This window comes from Nuphar pumila, chromosome 3, assembly GCF_984573655.1.
Source record: "Nuphar pumila chromosome 3, dmNupPumi1.hap1.1, whole genome shotgun sequence".
Taxonomy (NCBI): Eukaryota; Viridiplantae; Streptophyta; class Magnoliopsida; order Nymphaeales; family Nymphaeaceae; genus Nuphar; species Nuphar pumila.
In genome coordinates, this window is record NC_143251.1 from 28955921 (window position 1) to 28972532 (window position 16612).

The window sequence follows — 16612 nt, forward strand, 5'->3', positions numbered from 1 at the left end:
CTCTACGAAGGAGAGCAGACTTAATTTTTTTTAAACTTGGGTATAAGGTCATTTATAAATTGGTAAAAATGTTCTTTTTTGACTTGTTTTTATGGAGCTCAATGTCCATAGAACAATACAACTTGGGTTCTAGGAGAGCTTACTCATTCTAAAGGAGAGAAAAAACATTATAATATTCACGCATGCTCATGTCTCCTTGGGTCATAGTTCCCATTTTGTTTTGGAGGTTACATACATGAGCAATATCTTTTAAAGAGTATATATCTTGGAGATATTTTCATGCATCACTGTCTTAATCAAATTTTGCGAAGCTAGCACATTTCTTGATGTCTACACTATTAATGATTCATGCTATAATCTTGGAATGATCCATCTTCCATTCCTTCTATCTGCTCTCATAATCGGCAACGACTTTGGTCATGTCATCTTATAGTGCAAATTCCTTTTCATTGTCATTCTTAGTGAGCACGAGTTTTGATTCTTTTTCGATGCCATCCATCAATCCCCATAGCCCTTTGCTCCAAATGTTGTGCTTCACAATTGAGGCCCACATCATATAGTTGGTATCATTGAGTCTCACAAGAATGGTGGTAATGGTCTCACGATTCTCCTCCATGATGGTGACCAATATATATATATATATATATATATATATAGAGAGAGAGAGAGAGAGAGAGAGAGAGAGAGAGAGATGATGATGAATCAAAGCTCTTTTGAACACCAGGAGTCCACGATCCAAGAGCTCACTGTTAAAATACATGTAATTCATATATATATATATATATAATACCCGATAGGGGTATTTTTGTCATTTCACAAGTACCCGATAGGGGTACTTGTTTTTCTTATTTTATTTTCCTCTTTATTTTTTGTAAATCATTTTTTATTTTTTTGTTTTTTGCTCACACAAAAGGGGCCCCACCATGTAGTCGATGGGGCCCCCAACGGTCACATTTGTGACTGTTGGGGGCTCCCAACGACTACATGGGGAGCCCCCTAGGTGGCTCTCCTTTTGAGGCCTCTTGACCCTCCCCCTCTCCTTCTCTTGTGTATAAATAGGGGTGAACCCCTCTTGTATTCCTTACTCTTGAGAGCTCTCTCTCTTTCAATAAGGGACATTTATATTTTTATGTTGTGTTGTCTCTTGTGGGTTTGGGTATTAGCCCTTGTTGTTTGTTCATTAGTGGATGTTGTAAGTGCCTAGTGCACTCTTTGCTTTTCCGCATATTTCATTACATGGTATCAGAGCCTTGTGTATGCTCTTCTTCTTAATATAGCTAGTTGTGTAGCTATATTTTTTCCTTGTTATATCTCTCTTCTTTTTATCCTCTTGTAAGTGATTATCATGGAAGGAGAACAAAAGATTGATCTCTCCTTCAAGCTCAATGGATCCAACTACATGATGTGGGCCGCCGCCATGGAAAACAACCTCAAGGGGAAAAAGCTTTGGGGATACGTTATGGGCACTATTCCGGAACCGCAACTTCAACTAACTAAGATGGAAGGTGATCAAGAGAAAGCTCTTGAAGGAGATGCCCGCATGAAAGCCATTGAAGATCACCGATCTAAAATAGAAGATTGGGAAAGTAAGCATGCCAAGATTCTTGCTTGGTTCATGAACAATGTGGAGCTCAAGATTTGCGCCAACATTGCCAAATTTCGGATGGCAAATGAAGCATGGTTCTTCATGAAAGGTATGTTTACCCAAAAAGACCTTGCTCGTCAATTCTTTCTTCAAGAAAAAATCCGGACTATCAAGCAAGGAGAAATGAGTGTTAGGGACTACTTTAACACTCTTGGCCCTCTATGGGATGAGCTATCTTTACTAGAACTAAAATGGGTTTCTAGTATAGATGTGGAATTAAGGAGAGAACAAATGGAAAAAGAACACTTTTTCTAATTTTTACATGGGCTTAGGCCCAAATATGAGCAAGTTAGATCCTCCCTCTTACATAGATCAAAACCTCTTCCCTTGGAAGATGCCATAGCCGAAATATGCCAAGAAGAAACCCGTCTTGGCATGATTAAAGGAGGAGATGATGTCTTGGCCGTATCAAAACCCGGCAACCACATGAAAACTTACAAACCTCCACATTTTGGAAGACAAAATAACTATAATGGCAATTATAGAAAAGCCATTTGCCACCATTGTCAAGAACCGGGTCATATAAGACCTAATTGCCCTAAGTTGAATGAAGCACCAAAAAATAAGGTTGCTTCCGTTGAAGAAACTACTCAAAAGAAAGAGAAAGCAATCAAAGGAAAGGACTCTTTTTCTCTTGCTCAACTATCAGAAGCACTACAAACTCTACTCAAGATTCCATCAACTTCGGGTGCCGCCGTAGCTTCTTCCTCTCCTCCAGGTATGTCGTCTTGGATCCTTGACTCTGGAGCTTCCTTTCATATGACCCCTCTTGAAAATGAGCTTTCCGATTTATGTAATAATTATAAAAACTCCTATGTTTCAACTGCCGATGGTATATCTTTACAAGTAAAAAGTTTTGGAACCTTAAACTTTTCAAAAGATTTCTTTGTGCCAAACGTGAGAGTTGTACCTCAACTTAATTTAAATCTCCTCTCTGTTGCTCAAATATGTGATCATGGATGTAAAATCTCTGTCTCAACTAAGGATTGCTCTATACAGGATCTCCGGTCCGGGAAGCTGATTGGGCAAGGCCATAGGAGGGGAGATCTCTATTACATGAGCAACTTGAAACTCCCCACTAACTCTTTTTGTAACCATGTCCAAGATAAAAATATTGATATTTGGCATCAAAGAGTTGGACATCCAAGTTTCTCAAAAATGTACTCCTTTCCATTTGGAAAGAAATTTTGTAATGAGAAACATTTTGTTTGCAAGAATTGTATTTTTGGCAAAATGAAATCTACTCCTTTTCCAAACCGAACTTTTGTGTCCAAAAGACCTTTTGAGTTAGTCCATTCGGATGTTTGGGGTCCTTCTCCCGTCATGTCTAAAGGAGGGTACTCTTATTACGTCACTTTCATCGATGACTACACTAGGTATGTATGGATCTACTTTCTCAATTTAAAATCTGAAGTCTTTGACTTTTTCAAAAAATTTCATATGATAGTTAAAAATCAGTTTTCAAGTAATATCTCTACTCTTAGATCCGATTCGGGTGGAGAATATTTATCAAATGAATTTCAAAACTATTTAGAAGTAAATGAAATTTGTCATCAAAGATCATGTCTTAGGACTCCCCAACAAAACGGCTTGGCCGAAAGAAAGCATAGACACATCATAGAAACCACTAGGACACTCCTTATTTCCAAAGAAATTCCAAAGAATTTTTGGGCCGAAGCGGCCTTAACCTCAATTTACTTAATAAATAGAATGATATCTTCATCCTTACAAAATACATCTCCATACGAAAAACTATTTGAAAGAACACCCGACTTCAATAGATTAAGAGTCTTTGGATGTAAATGTTTTGTCCTTACTCATAAACGGGACAAATTATCTCCTAAAGCTATTGAATGCGTGTTCTTGGGTTATGGAGAAAATCAAAAGGGTTTTAGATGTTTTGACTTGAAAAATAACAAACTCTATGTATCCAAAGATGTAACATTTTTGGAAAATGAAAATGGTTTTGTGAAAACTAAAGATATTGACGAAAGTGAATATACTTTTTTATTTGATCTTCTATCTCAAGAAGATGAGACTCCTCAAGAAGAGGAAATCTCTAATGTATCTTTGAATGACCTAGAGGAAATTCCTCTTGATAATGTTATAGCTGGGAATAATAGACCAATCCAAACATATGTTAGGCGTGGTCAACAATCTCAGTTGAGTGCCTTAGAAAAATACTCTCAAGGATCCAACATAGAAGAAACCTCGTTAAGGAGATCCAGTCGGATCTCCAATCCTCCTAATAGGTTTGTTTCCTATGAGTCCCTAACTCCAAGATATAGAGCATGTCTAATTGCGTTGCATTAATTTTATGAACCCTCACACTATAATGAGGCCAAAGATATTCCCCAATGGGTTGAAGCCATGAACTTAGTGCTTAGTGCCATTGAAAAAGCAAAAACTTGGGAAATAACTTCGTTACCCACTGGAAAGAAATCAATAGGATGTAGATGGGTCTTCAAAATTAAAACCAAGAGTGATGGTTCATTAGAACGTTATAAAGCACGGTTAGTAGCTAAAGGATATGCTCAGGAATATGGAATAGATTATGAAGAAACCTTCGCACCTGTTGCTAGAATGATTAGTGTTAGGACTTTTATTGCTATTGCGTCAGTAAAAAAATGGCCTATCTATCAACTCGATGTTAAGAATGCATTTCTAAATGGCGAATTAAAAGAAGAAGTTTACATGGATCCCCCACCTGGAGTATGTATTGGTAAAAATAAGATTCTCAAACTTAAAAAGGCATTATATGGTTTAAAACAAGCCCCAAAGGCTTGACATGATAGATTTAGTAATGTAATGACAAGTTTGGATTTTCGTTCATGTTATACTGACACTGCTTTGTTTGTGAAAAGTGCAGGGTCTTTAGTAGTTATTTTACTACTTTATGTTGATGATATGATCATCACAGAAAGTGATGAGCAAGGCATTAATGATATTAAAAAGGTTTTGAAAGAGAATTTTGATATGTCTGACCTTGGTTTCTTAAGATATTTTTTAGGAATTGAAGTGGCGTACTCTCCTCGAGGGTACATTCTCTCTCAGATGAAACTTGCTGCTTACATCTGTTCCAAATCTGGTATCTCCGATGATAAGAAAACAGAAACCCCAGAAGTCATCAATGCAAAATTAAGGTTGGAAGATGGAACACCTCTCGAGGATCCTACTCCCTACCGGCAACTTGTTGGGTCTCTAACCTACTTATCCATCACACGGCCAGACATTGCTCATGCCGTCCACTTTGTCAGTCAGTTTCAACATGCACCTACAACCGTGCACATGAGTGCAGTCTTAAGGATTGTCAAATATATCAAAAATACCATAACTAAGGGAGTTTTTCTTTCTTCTGCCTCGTCACTTGATTTAATTGCTTATACTGATGCAGATTGGGGAGGAAATCCCAATGACCGGGTCTCAACTACCAGATTTTGTGTTTTCTTAGGTGACTATGATTTCGTGGAGATGCAAGAAGCAACACAAAGTATCCTTTTCCTCGACAGAAGCAGAATATCGTGATATGGCCACTACAACCATGAAACTTGTGTGGCTAAGAAGCCTCCTCAGTGATATGGGCATTGTCATCTCTACTCCTTCGAAGATGTGTTGCGACAACAAAAGCGCAATCTATATTGCAAGCAATCACACCTTCCATGAGCGTACTAAGCATATTGAGATGAACTGCCATTACGTTCGGGATGAATACCTAAGAGGAACTATAGCACTACCTTATGTCACATCAGAGTACCAGTTGGCGGACTTCTTCACTAAGGCTCTTGCGGCTCCTCGGTTTTTGTTTCTTCTTAACAAGCTTTCGGTTATATCCCCGTAAAGCTTGAGGGAGGGTGTTAAAATACATGTAATTCATATATATATATATATATATATATATATATATATATATATATAATACCCGATAGGGGTATTTTTGTCATTTCACAAGTACCCGATAGGGGTACTTGTTTTTCTTATTTTATTTTCCTCTTTATTTTTTGTAAATCATTTTTTATTTTTTTGTTTTTTGCTCACACAAAAGGGGCCCCACCATGTAGTCGATGGGGCCCCCAACGGTCACATTTGTGACTGTTGGGGGCTCCCAACGACTACATGGGGAGCCCCCTAGGTGGCTCTCCTTTTGAGGCCTCTTGACCCTCCCCCTCTCCTTCTCTTGTGTATAAATAGGGGTGAACCCCTCTTGTATTCCTTACTCTTGAGAGCTCTCTCTCTTTCAATAAGGGACATTTATATTTTTATGTTGTGTTGTCTCTTGTGGGTTTGGGTATTAGCCCTTGTTGTTTGTTCATTAATGAATGTTGTAAGTGCCTAGTGCACTCTTTGCTTTTCCGCATATTTCATTACACTCACGTCCACGCAAGCAATTTGTTTACATGAGTCAAGATCCCAAAGCTTTGATACCATGTAAAGAAGTGAAAGAGCTCTCACGAGGTAAAGCACAATCCACAATAGATTCAAACACAAGAGCTGGTAAGAGCCAATGAAAGAGAACACTCCACACTTTAAAAATAATAACTTTATTGATCATAAAATGCACAAAATATGCATTAGGGAACTCGTACATGCAATGGAACAAGTGGTCCCTTTATATACACTGGCTAGAGGGCCAAGGAGGGCTCATATAGCCTTGGGAAGGCCCCAACGGTTAGAAATATAGCTGTTGGGGCTTCCCAACAGCTATATGGTCTAAAAAGACCAAACATCCCTTTACAATACCAACAAATGAAAAAATAAAAATAAAATAAAATAAAAATAGAAAAGGTCAGTTCTGCCCCTAATGGGCAGATCCTATTACATGTACAGAATTTCCAAAATACCCCTAGAGGGTATTACCTATTACAAGAAATAAATAAATAAATATATATATATATATATATATATATATATAAAATATGTAAAGGATATATATACATACATACATACATACAATATATGTATTTCTATGTGTGTGTGTATACAACTATATATGCACACATAAATACATTTGCCCTCAGACAATAAATGGCTGTTCATTTGCATTTGTATATATCAATAGAGGGAAGTTGCATGCCTTGCAAAAACATATATGTTCTCTAGTTTATCATGTGATAGTGTCTTTTTTTCCCCCTTTCATGTGTTTGCTCTTTCTTTAGGTGAGGGATAACTTACGAAGTGATCCAAGATACAAGTCGGTGAAGCATGAAGAAAGGGAAATCTTATTCAATGAGTATATATCTGAACTAAAAGCTGCAGAAGCAGCAGCAGAGAGGGCTGCAAAAGCAAAAAGGGAGGAAGAGGTAGTTAATTGTCAATGGTTTATGTGCCTTTTGGATAATCTTGGTTGTAGTTCTCTTGTATATAGTCTGACCATTTATCTCACTTGAGGTTTTTGTTATTTTATCTCTAGGAGAAGCTGAAAGAAAGGGAGCGGGAAACACGGAAGAGAAAAGAAAGGGAAGAACAAGAAATGGAACGAGTTCGCTTGAAGGCTCGAAGAAAGGATGCAATGGTTTCTTATCAAGCCCTGCTTACGGAGAAGATAAAAGATCCTCAGGTATTTCCTGAGCTAACAATGGTGTTACTCAGATTGGGACAGACTGCGGAGTTGTTTATTTGTTGCAGCCATTTACTAAATGTTTGTTTAGTACAAGTTATAAAAAATCCAAATAAATGAAGTTTAAAATGGAATCTTTTACTTCTCTCTCTCTCTCTCATACACACACACATACATGTATATTCACAAATGTTTCTTCATCAGTTCTCATCCTTGCAAAATTTCTGACATTTTTTTGTTTGGTATGGCTTGTTTCTCAATTGAGTGTACTCAAACCCTTTTGGTTTACTGTCATTTTATGTCGACTTGAGTTGGTGATGTGGTAAATGCTTATTATTCTCTATGCTGCATTGTATCTTTTCAGGCATCTTGGACTGAATCAAAACCCAAATTGGACAAAGATCCACTAGGTCGTGCCAAAAACACTGATTTAGAGGAAACAGACATGGAAAAGCTATTTCGGGAGCATGTAAAGATGTTGTATGAGGTAAACATGTGTGTGTGTACGCGCTCACGTGATGCTAGATAAGTAGCTTGTTAAATTTTTTTAATAGTCAGGCTACATTCATTCTATTGGTGTTGCGGGTGCACTTTTCTCCAAGCTTCTCCAATTGTGTAAAAGTTTGGCAATATCATTACAAACTGGAAGCAAAAACAAGTTCGTACATTTGATTCTGTTATTTTTCACTTATAAGTTTTAGAACAAAGAAAACCAATGGACATTGTTTCCTTCCTGTTCATGATGAATTAAATAACATATTTATGACAAGTTACCATTTTCCTGTTAGCTGCTATATTGGTCAATCAAACTTTTATCTCATGTACTTTTGATGCCACAAAAACTGATTCTTTTAGTGGATCATCATTGACTGACAATTGCTTTCAGTTATGCACCAATATGATGGTTATTCCACTACAAAAAATATGCTGATCATCTGCATCTCATCAATCAAACACTTCAGAAACTTGAGATGATGCAAATAGCAGTTCACATGCAGAATTAACCACATCCTTCTCTAATGCCCAAAGACAACCAAGTACAAGAAGGAATTATGGCAATCATAGTGGAAATGGAATGGCTGGTGGCACTGAATAAAAGATAACTCTTATTGTATCTGGATCTAGTTCATCTTTAATGGTATTTAGTTTAAGAACTTGGATTTTTGTCCTAAAAGCCAAATGAATGTTTAAGGTTCTGATTTGTGACGCTCCATTTTTGCATATATTGCTAAAACTCTATTCATTACGAAAGTGAGAATGAAATTGTTGTCCATGCATATGAATACTTGTTGCTAATATAATGATGAGTAATTATCATAAACTTATGCTCCCTAAATGAGTTGTTTCTTATTTGAAAACATGAATGTGCATATTATATCTTGTGATATGGCAGTTGAAATTAATAATTCAAAATGGGTCTCAAGATTTCGGTCCAATATTTGGTTACCTTGAGTCAACTCATAAATGGTCTTAAAACTCATTAACTTGGCCATTCAAATAATTAATAGGCAAGGTTTAATAAGGGGTGAAAGCAAATGTCCTTCAAACCTCTTTGTGGGTCCCACACTGAGGATTGCATCAATTCTGGTTCTAGGCCATTTGTACAACTAATACTGAGAAAACATTTATCCTTTTGATAGAACTTTATGTCATCAGGTTGGATCAAATGAAAAGGTGCCTACGTTGAATGGTAAGATAGCCTTAGACGCCACCTCTGACTAGCTTCACTGCTTGTTTGTCAAAGTTATAATAAGATCTTTCTCATCCAAAGGCAATGCAGTGGGATATGTAGAAACACATAAGCGATCAACAATTATGGGAATGTGGTATTAGGAATGCTCTGATGCCATGTTAGTCTTGAGATTTTGCTTTCAATGAAGGACCAACAAAGAGAGGGGTTGCAGTTGTGAATCTCATAATCCATTAGGTTGTTATGTTCCTTTGGTCTAGTACAGAAATAAAAAAGAAAAATAGAAAAATCAAGGCAGATTTCACCCTTACATTGCAAGTTGCAACAATCAATTAAGCTCAATAAAATATACATATATGCTAATGCATAAGACCTGCCCGTACCTTGTATCCCAACAGTTTACAGTTGGTGATGTAACCTTTCTTGTGGACTGCAAACTGTTAAGATATACATATACATGTGTATATATATGTATATATACATATACATATACATATACGTATACATATATGTATATGTGTTTATTGTTAACCGAAATACCCATTAGGGGTATATCGGTATTTTCTCTGTAATAGGCGTCAGCCCATTAGGGGCTGACATTTCTGTATTTTATTTCATATTATTTATTTTGTCTTTTTCTTTTTTTCACCTTTTGTCTTTTTCAGATTTGATGGGACAGCTCCATATAGCTGTTGGAGCTGCTCCCAACAGCCATATGGAGCTGCACCCTATTAGCTCCATTGTATTATATATTGGCCTCTTGTGGCCTTGTACTCTCAACTCATTCTTGAGTGCTTCTATGCAATAACAAGTTTGTAGACCCTTGTGTGGGTGGTTCTTGCATGTGTATCGGATTCAATCCACTTCATTACATGGTATTAGAGCTTTGGTGGTCCAAAGGCAAGTTTTTTGAAGAAAGTTTGTGACAATATCAAGAGAAGAATCGTACGCGTAGGGGATTCAACAAATCAAGGATTGTTGCATCGTGAAGCATGTCATCTCTCAAATAAGTCTTGTATTTCACTTTTTTTTCTTTCTTCTTCGTTCTCTACCCTTTCTCTTAGCCTTGTAAGGAAATGGAGAATGAAAGAGAGGTAATGGTCTCCATTCTCATACGCCTAAACGATACAAACTATATGATGTGGGTATCCATAGTTAAGCACAAAATATGGAAAAAGGGATTATGGGGTTTGGTGGACGGTATCGAAAGAGAACCCAAGCTCATTCTTACGAAAATTGAGAATGGAAAAAAGGTTGCTCTTTAAGGAGAGAAAATGGGTAAAGTCGTTTCCGATTATGAGAAAAAATGGAAAGAGTGGAGGATGGGCCACTTCAAAATAATTGGATGACTCATCAATAGTTTAGACATCCACAAATGTTTTAGCTTAGCGAAATTTGATTTCGCTAGTGATGCATGAAAATATCTTAAAGACATGTATAGGCTTAAAGATATTGCACACATATGCAATGTCCAAAACAAGGTGAAAACTATGACCCAAGAAGAAATGAGTATTAGAGAATATTACAATGCACTTTCTCTCCTTTGGGATGAATTGACTCTTCTTGAGCAACAATGGTATTGTCCTCAAGATGTAGAACTCCGTGAAAATCAAATTAAAATGGCGCATTTCTACCAATTTGTGAATGGGCTTAGGCCCAAATTTGAGGGAACTAAATCGGCTCTCCTTCGTAGAGGAGGTGTGCCATCCATAATCGAAACTCTTGAAGAATTGACTATGGAAGAAAATAGATCAAAGAAGCCATCCGCTTCAAAGGATGAAGAAACCGTGCTTGCTATGTCAAAGCCCGGTAATCATACTAGGAGTTATAAACCTCCTCACTTTGTGAAAAATGAGAATGAGAGAAATCCTAATTATGAGAAAAATGACAAAAAAGGTGGCAAAATCATATGCTATCATTGTTATGAACTGAGACACATCAAGCCGTTTTGTCCAAAAAGAAAGAAAGAAAATCACCGAGATGATAAGGGAGTTGCTTCGGTGGAAAGGAATGATGTTGACGACTCCAAATGCATTGACTTCTTATCTTTAGCTCAATTAATGGAGACGCTACAACCAATGTTCAAAACTCAAGCTTCTTCCTTTTCGGGGGCGGCCGTATCCACAAGTGGTGACCCTGGTAAGACTTCTTGGATCTTGGACTCCGGTGCCTCTTTTCATATGACTCTAAATGAGTCAATATTATCCGAATGTTATTCTAACTCAAATGATTCTTATGTTTCAACCGCTGGCGGAACATCCTTAAAAATCAAAAGTTTTGGAATCTTTAAAAAACAATCAAACTTTCACGTACCAAATATTAGGGGTGTGCTAAAATTAAATTTGAACCTTTTATCGGTTTCATAAATTACGGATCATGGCTGTAAAGTTTATTCTCTTCTAATGATTGTTTAATACAGGATCTCCAGTCCGGGAAGTCGATTGGGCAAGGCCATAGAAGAGATCTCTATGTAATGGACAATCTTGAGTTATCAAAACAATCTTTTTGTAATTTTGTGGAAAAGAAAGATATAGAAAATTGGCACAAAAGACTAGGACATCCTAGTGTGATCAAATTACACTTGTTTCCATTTCTTACTTATTATAAAAAAAAAATTTGGTTTGTGAAGATTGCATTCTTGGCAAAATGAAAGCTTTACCCTTTGGGCAAAGACAATTTATATCCAAAAATCCATTTGAGTTAGTACATTCGGATGTATGGGGACCGGCTCCAGTTATATCTATAGGCGGGGTATCTTACTATATTATATTTGTAGATGATTATAGTAGACATTCTTGAATCTTTTTTCTTAAGCAAAAGTCAGAAGTATTTAATTGTTTTAAAAGATTTTTCTACTACGTAAAGACTTAATTCAAAACTAATATTCAAATTTTTAGATCCGATTACAGGGGGAGAATTTGTATCAAAAGAATTTAAAAAAATTCTTGATTCAAATAGCATCATTCACAAAAAATCTTGCCCTTACACTCCTCAACAAAATGGACTAGCTGAAAGAAAGCATAAACATATTGTTGAGACCACTAGAACACTTCTTTTATCAAGAAATGTTCCAAAAATGTTTTGGGCCAAAGTTGCTCTTACGGCAGTCTATTTGATAAATAGAATGCCCTCAAAAGCTATTGAAAATATATCTCCTATTGAAAAATTGCTTAAAATTTCCCCCGATAATAAAATATTGATAGTCGTTGGATGCAAGTGTTTTGTTCTTACCCATAAGAATGACAAACTTTCTTCAAAAGCAATCCCTTATGTTTTTTTGGGCTATGCCGAAAATCAAAAGGGATATAGATGCTATGACAGGGAAAGGAACAAATTATATGTTTCACGAAATATTACATTTCTTGAAAATGAAGATGGTTTTAGCAAGGAAAAAATCCAAGAAAACTATGATTATTCGTTTTTTTTTTTATCTCATTAATGAACATGAAGGGTATGAAAATCTTCATAATGAGCATGAGAGTGAACATGAAGACTTTCATGATGAAGTGAAAATATAGACAACAATCTTAACAATATCGACCCATCCCATAGTAATATACAAACATATACTAGGCGGACCGAAGGGAACCCACCATGTGCTTTAGAAAGATATTCTCAAAATCAAGATATTGATTCTACTAGTATTAGAAAATCGGTAAGCATTTCAAAAGCCCCTAGTAGATTTGTATCCTATGATTCCTTTGAACCAAGATACCGAACATGCTTAATGGCCATACACTCATATTTTGAACCATCATCCTACTATGAAGCTAAAAATCATCAAGAATGGATTAAATCCATGAACGATGAATTAGAAACATTAGAAAAGGCAAAAACTCGAGAAATTTAAACATTACCTAAAGAAAGGAAAACTATAGGATATAGATGGGTTTACAAAATTAAAACCAAATGGGATGAGACATTGAAAAGATATAAAGCTAGACTAGTAGCTAAGGGATACATTTAAAAATATGAAATTGACTATGATGAGACCTTTGCCCCAGTTGCTCGAATGACGACTGTCAGAACTCTCATCTCTATAGCATCAATCCAAAAATGGCCAATTTTTCAAATGGATGTGAAAAATGTCTTTTTAAATGGTAATCTGGATGAGGAGGTCTACATGGATCCTCCACCAGGTTTGAATTTAGCATATGGGAAAACTCTTCGTCTACGAAAAGCCTTGTATAGGTTAAAACAAGCTCCCAAAGCTTGGTATGATAGATTTAGTAATCTGATGACTCAACTGCATTTTAAATCTTGTTTTACTGACACTGCATTGTTTCTTAAGTCTTCCAATGCAGGGATGATTATATTGCTGCTTTACGTAGATGATATGATAATCACAGGAGGTGATAAGCAGGGAGTAAACCATATCAAAGATGTGCTTAAAGACAACTTTGATATGACAAATCTTGGCTTTTTACAGTATTTCTTTGGAATTGAAGTAGCTTACTCACCTCGTGTTTAGTTTTTGTCACAGACTAAGTATGCCGTAGAGATCATAGAGAGATCAGGACTCTCAGATGAAAAACAGGTTGACACTCCAGAGGTCATAAATGCAAAATTGAAGAAGGATGATGGAGAACCTCTGCAAGATCCAACCCCATATAGACAAATGATTGGAGCTTTTTCCTACCTTTTTTATTACTCGTCCTGATATCTTTCATGCTATTCATTCTGTCAGTCAATTTCAGCATGCTCCCACTACAGTACATATGAGTGTTGTAATGAGAATTATTAGATATATTAAGAATTCTATAAGTTATGGATTGTTTTTATCATCTTCTTTCTCATTAGAAGTCATTGCATATTCAGATTTTGACTGGGGATGGGATGTAAATGATAAACGCTCAACTACTGGTTTGCGTGTTTTTGTAGGTGACTCCTTAATCTCCTGGAGATGCAAGAAGCAACAGAAGGTGTCTCTCTCCTCAACTGAAGCCGAGTATCGCGCTATGGCAACGACTATGTCTGAGTTAGTATGGTTGCGACAACTACTAGAGGATTTGGGAATTCACACCACAGAACCTTCCAGATTATGATGTGACAACAAGAGTGCTGTATATATCGCGAGCAATCATACGTTTCATGAGAGGACAAAACACATTGAAATGGATTGCCACTATGTTCAGGAAGAATTTCTGCGGAAGACTATCACACTTCCTTATGTTCCATCAGAGTATTAAGTCGCAGACTTCTTCACCAAAGCACTTCCTTCACCCAGATTTCACTTTCTACTTGGCAAACTCTCGGTTGTTGCACCATGAGTTTGAGGGGGGGTGTTAAGATATACATATACGTGTGTATATATATGTATATATACATATATGTATATGTGTTTATGGTTAACCGAAATACCCATTAGGGGTATTTCAGTCTTTTCTCTGTAATAGGTGTCAGCCCATCAGGGGCTGACATTTCTGTATTTTCTTTTATATATTTATTTTTTGTCTTTTTCTTTTTTTCACCTTTTGTCTTTTTCAGATTTGATGGGACAGCTCCATATAGCTGTTGGAGCTGCCCCAACAGCTATATTTATGACCGTTGGGTGCAGCCCCAACAGCCATATGGAGCTGCACCCTATTGGCTCTATTGTATTATATATTGGCCTCTTGTGGCCTTGTATTCTCAACTCATTCTTGAGTGCTTCTATGCAATAACAAGTTTGTAGACCCTTGTGTGGGTGGTTTCATGATTCAATCAAGTATTTTTGCTCGATTGAAAGTGTGTTCTTGCATGTGTATCGGATTCAATCCACTTCATTACACAAACTTCATGTTTCTTTATGAACTTTATATGGTCTTTGATGCTTTTTTGCAGTTACTTTATTGCATTTCAAGCTCTTCAAAATATTATATATAATTCTTTGATTGGGCTTCCCTTTTGGATCTGCTTCATCATCCCCATCTTTATTTGATAAAGCATATAGCTTTTTTCTATCTAATTGTCCATCTGTCTCTAATCTTCTTATCTTTCACAAGAACCTCTTCTCATACTTAATACACCTAACGTAATTTAGATCACTTTCTTTTTTGCCCTCCCTCTCTTTGCAAGCATGTGGGCATCTTTTGGCATTTAAGCATCTGTTCTTGATATGAAAGACGTTTACTTACTAATGGATTCTTATCTTTCTAATTAGAAATAGACTTGAAACACGTGGCTTGAATTTTGATATCACTATTTTAATTTTCATATCCCATCATCTGCCTTTACATGTTTTATATATGTGTGAATAACTCAAGAAAGACACTTTTTCTTGGGGGAAGAATAAACTTTGATTGGGCTGTTGACTCTTTGGGATTGAGCCATCTAGATATTTAGTGATTAGTTTTTTTGTAGTGTGTACTTCCTGACCCTAACAATTAAAAATTTGTTTTTTCTCAAACATGGTAGAACATTTTTTGGTCTTTTTTAGCATGTTCTGTGGCAAACCATATGCACTATGTAGATGACATGTTGGCAAGGTTAAGAAAGATTTGCCATTAACTAAGTAATTCTGACTTCTTTATTGTTTTTCTCTAAGAAGATATTGCTAGAAACCTTCTTGAGAGTTTTAGATAGATACTCATGTCAAACCATACTGTGGAACCTGCTTGGGAACTGTAAAACTTGTTTCCTTTGAAAATCTTACACATATTCAGTGGCATCTCAACAATCTTCATGCATGAGCCAGAAATCCAAAAATAAAGATAATCATCTTCAAAAAGAGAAAAAAAGGGTGGATGAGAGTCTAGTTTCAAGTTTCAACCGTAGATATCAATGGATACGTACAGGGACTACTGCTTTTTTCAGTTTCAGATTTGAGTGGTTCACAAATGATTGTCATTAAACGCGATACCCTTCTACATTTTCTGATGGCGTATAGCCTATTTAGTATCTGATCTGCTCATAAGAGACATGTTTTTGAGAAATCAAGGCCATTCATAGAGCTTACTTTCTCTTCACTGGTCTATTTCAGCGCTGTGCTCGTGAATTTAGAGCCTTGTTGGCAGAAGTCATCACAGGGGAAGCTGCAAACCAAGAGGTAGAGGATGGGAAGACTGCACTTAACTCCTGGACTGTGGCAAAACGGCTTTTGAAGCCTGATGTAAGATATGCCAAGATGTCTAGGAAAGAGAGAGAGTCCCTCTGGCGCCGATATGCTGAAGAAATGATTCGTAAGCAAAAATCAGCATCTGATGCAAAGGATGAGAAAGCAAATGCTGTTGAGAAGACAAAAACTCCTTTGGACTCAAGGGGTTCACCAGTGCCAAGAAGAAGCCATGGCCGAAGATGATCTCTCTCTCTCTACTTCCCTCCGAAGCAGAAACAGCATTTGATGCAATGGATGACAAAGCACATGCTGCTGAGAAGACCAAAACTCATGTGGACTCAAGGAGTTCGCTGGTGCTAAGCCATGGCCAAAGATGGACTCTTTGTCCCTATGCCTCTCTCATAAGCCCCTTTTATGTGATAATAGCTTTGATTCATTCTTTCATTGCTGCTTTACTATTTAGGCCAATTTTGTTTCCTTTATTTTAATTTCTGTCTAACACCAAATAGGATCATCTGGAAGATTTATCTGCTATATAAAATTCCCAAACTTGTCTAAATTTATTCAGTAAATGGAAAAAAATTATCGGGTTTTGTGACTTGCTTGCAATCATATTTATGTGGATTTCCTGCTAGGCTTGCTTGAGTAGATGAAATTGTAAGACTTGTATTTTAGGATTCTTTCTTG

The 16612-nt window shown here is 36.6% G+C and overlaps 1 protein-coding gene across 2 annotated transcripts in view; it reads left to right on the forward strand.

Moving 5' to 3' along the window:
- The window catches only part of LOC149842437 (pre-mRNA-processing protein 40C-like), a 51419-nt gene extending 34883 nt beyond the window's left edge, over positions 1–16536 (forward strand). For both annotated transcript variants that reach the window (XM_089999165.1, XM_089999164.1), the window contains 4 exons: positions 6799–6942; positions 7053–7199; positions 7564–7686; positions 15851–16536. In XM_089999165.1, coding sequence (XP_089855291.1) covers positions 6799–6942; positions 7053–7199; positions 7564–7686; positions 15851–16168 — 732 coding nt within the window. In that variant the 3' untranslated portion in view covers positions 16169–16536. The remainder of the gene's footprint in view (positions 1–6798; positions 6943–7052; positions 7200–7563; positions 7687–15850) is intronic.
- The last annotated feature ends 76 nt before the right edge of the window (positions 16537–16612 follow it).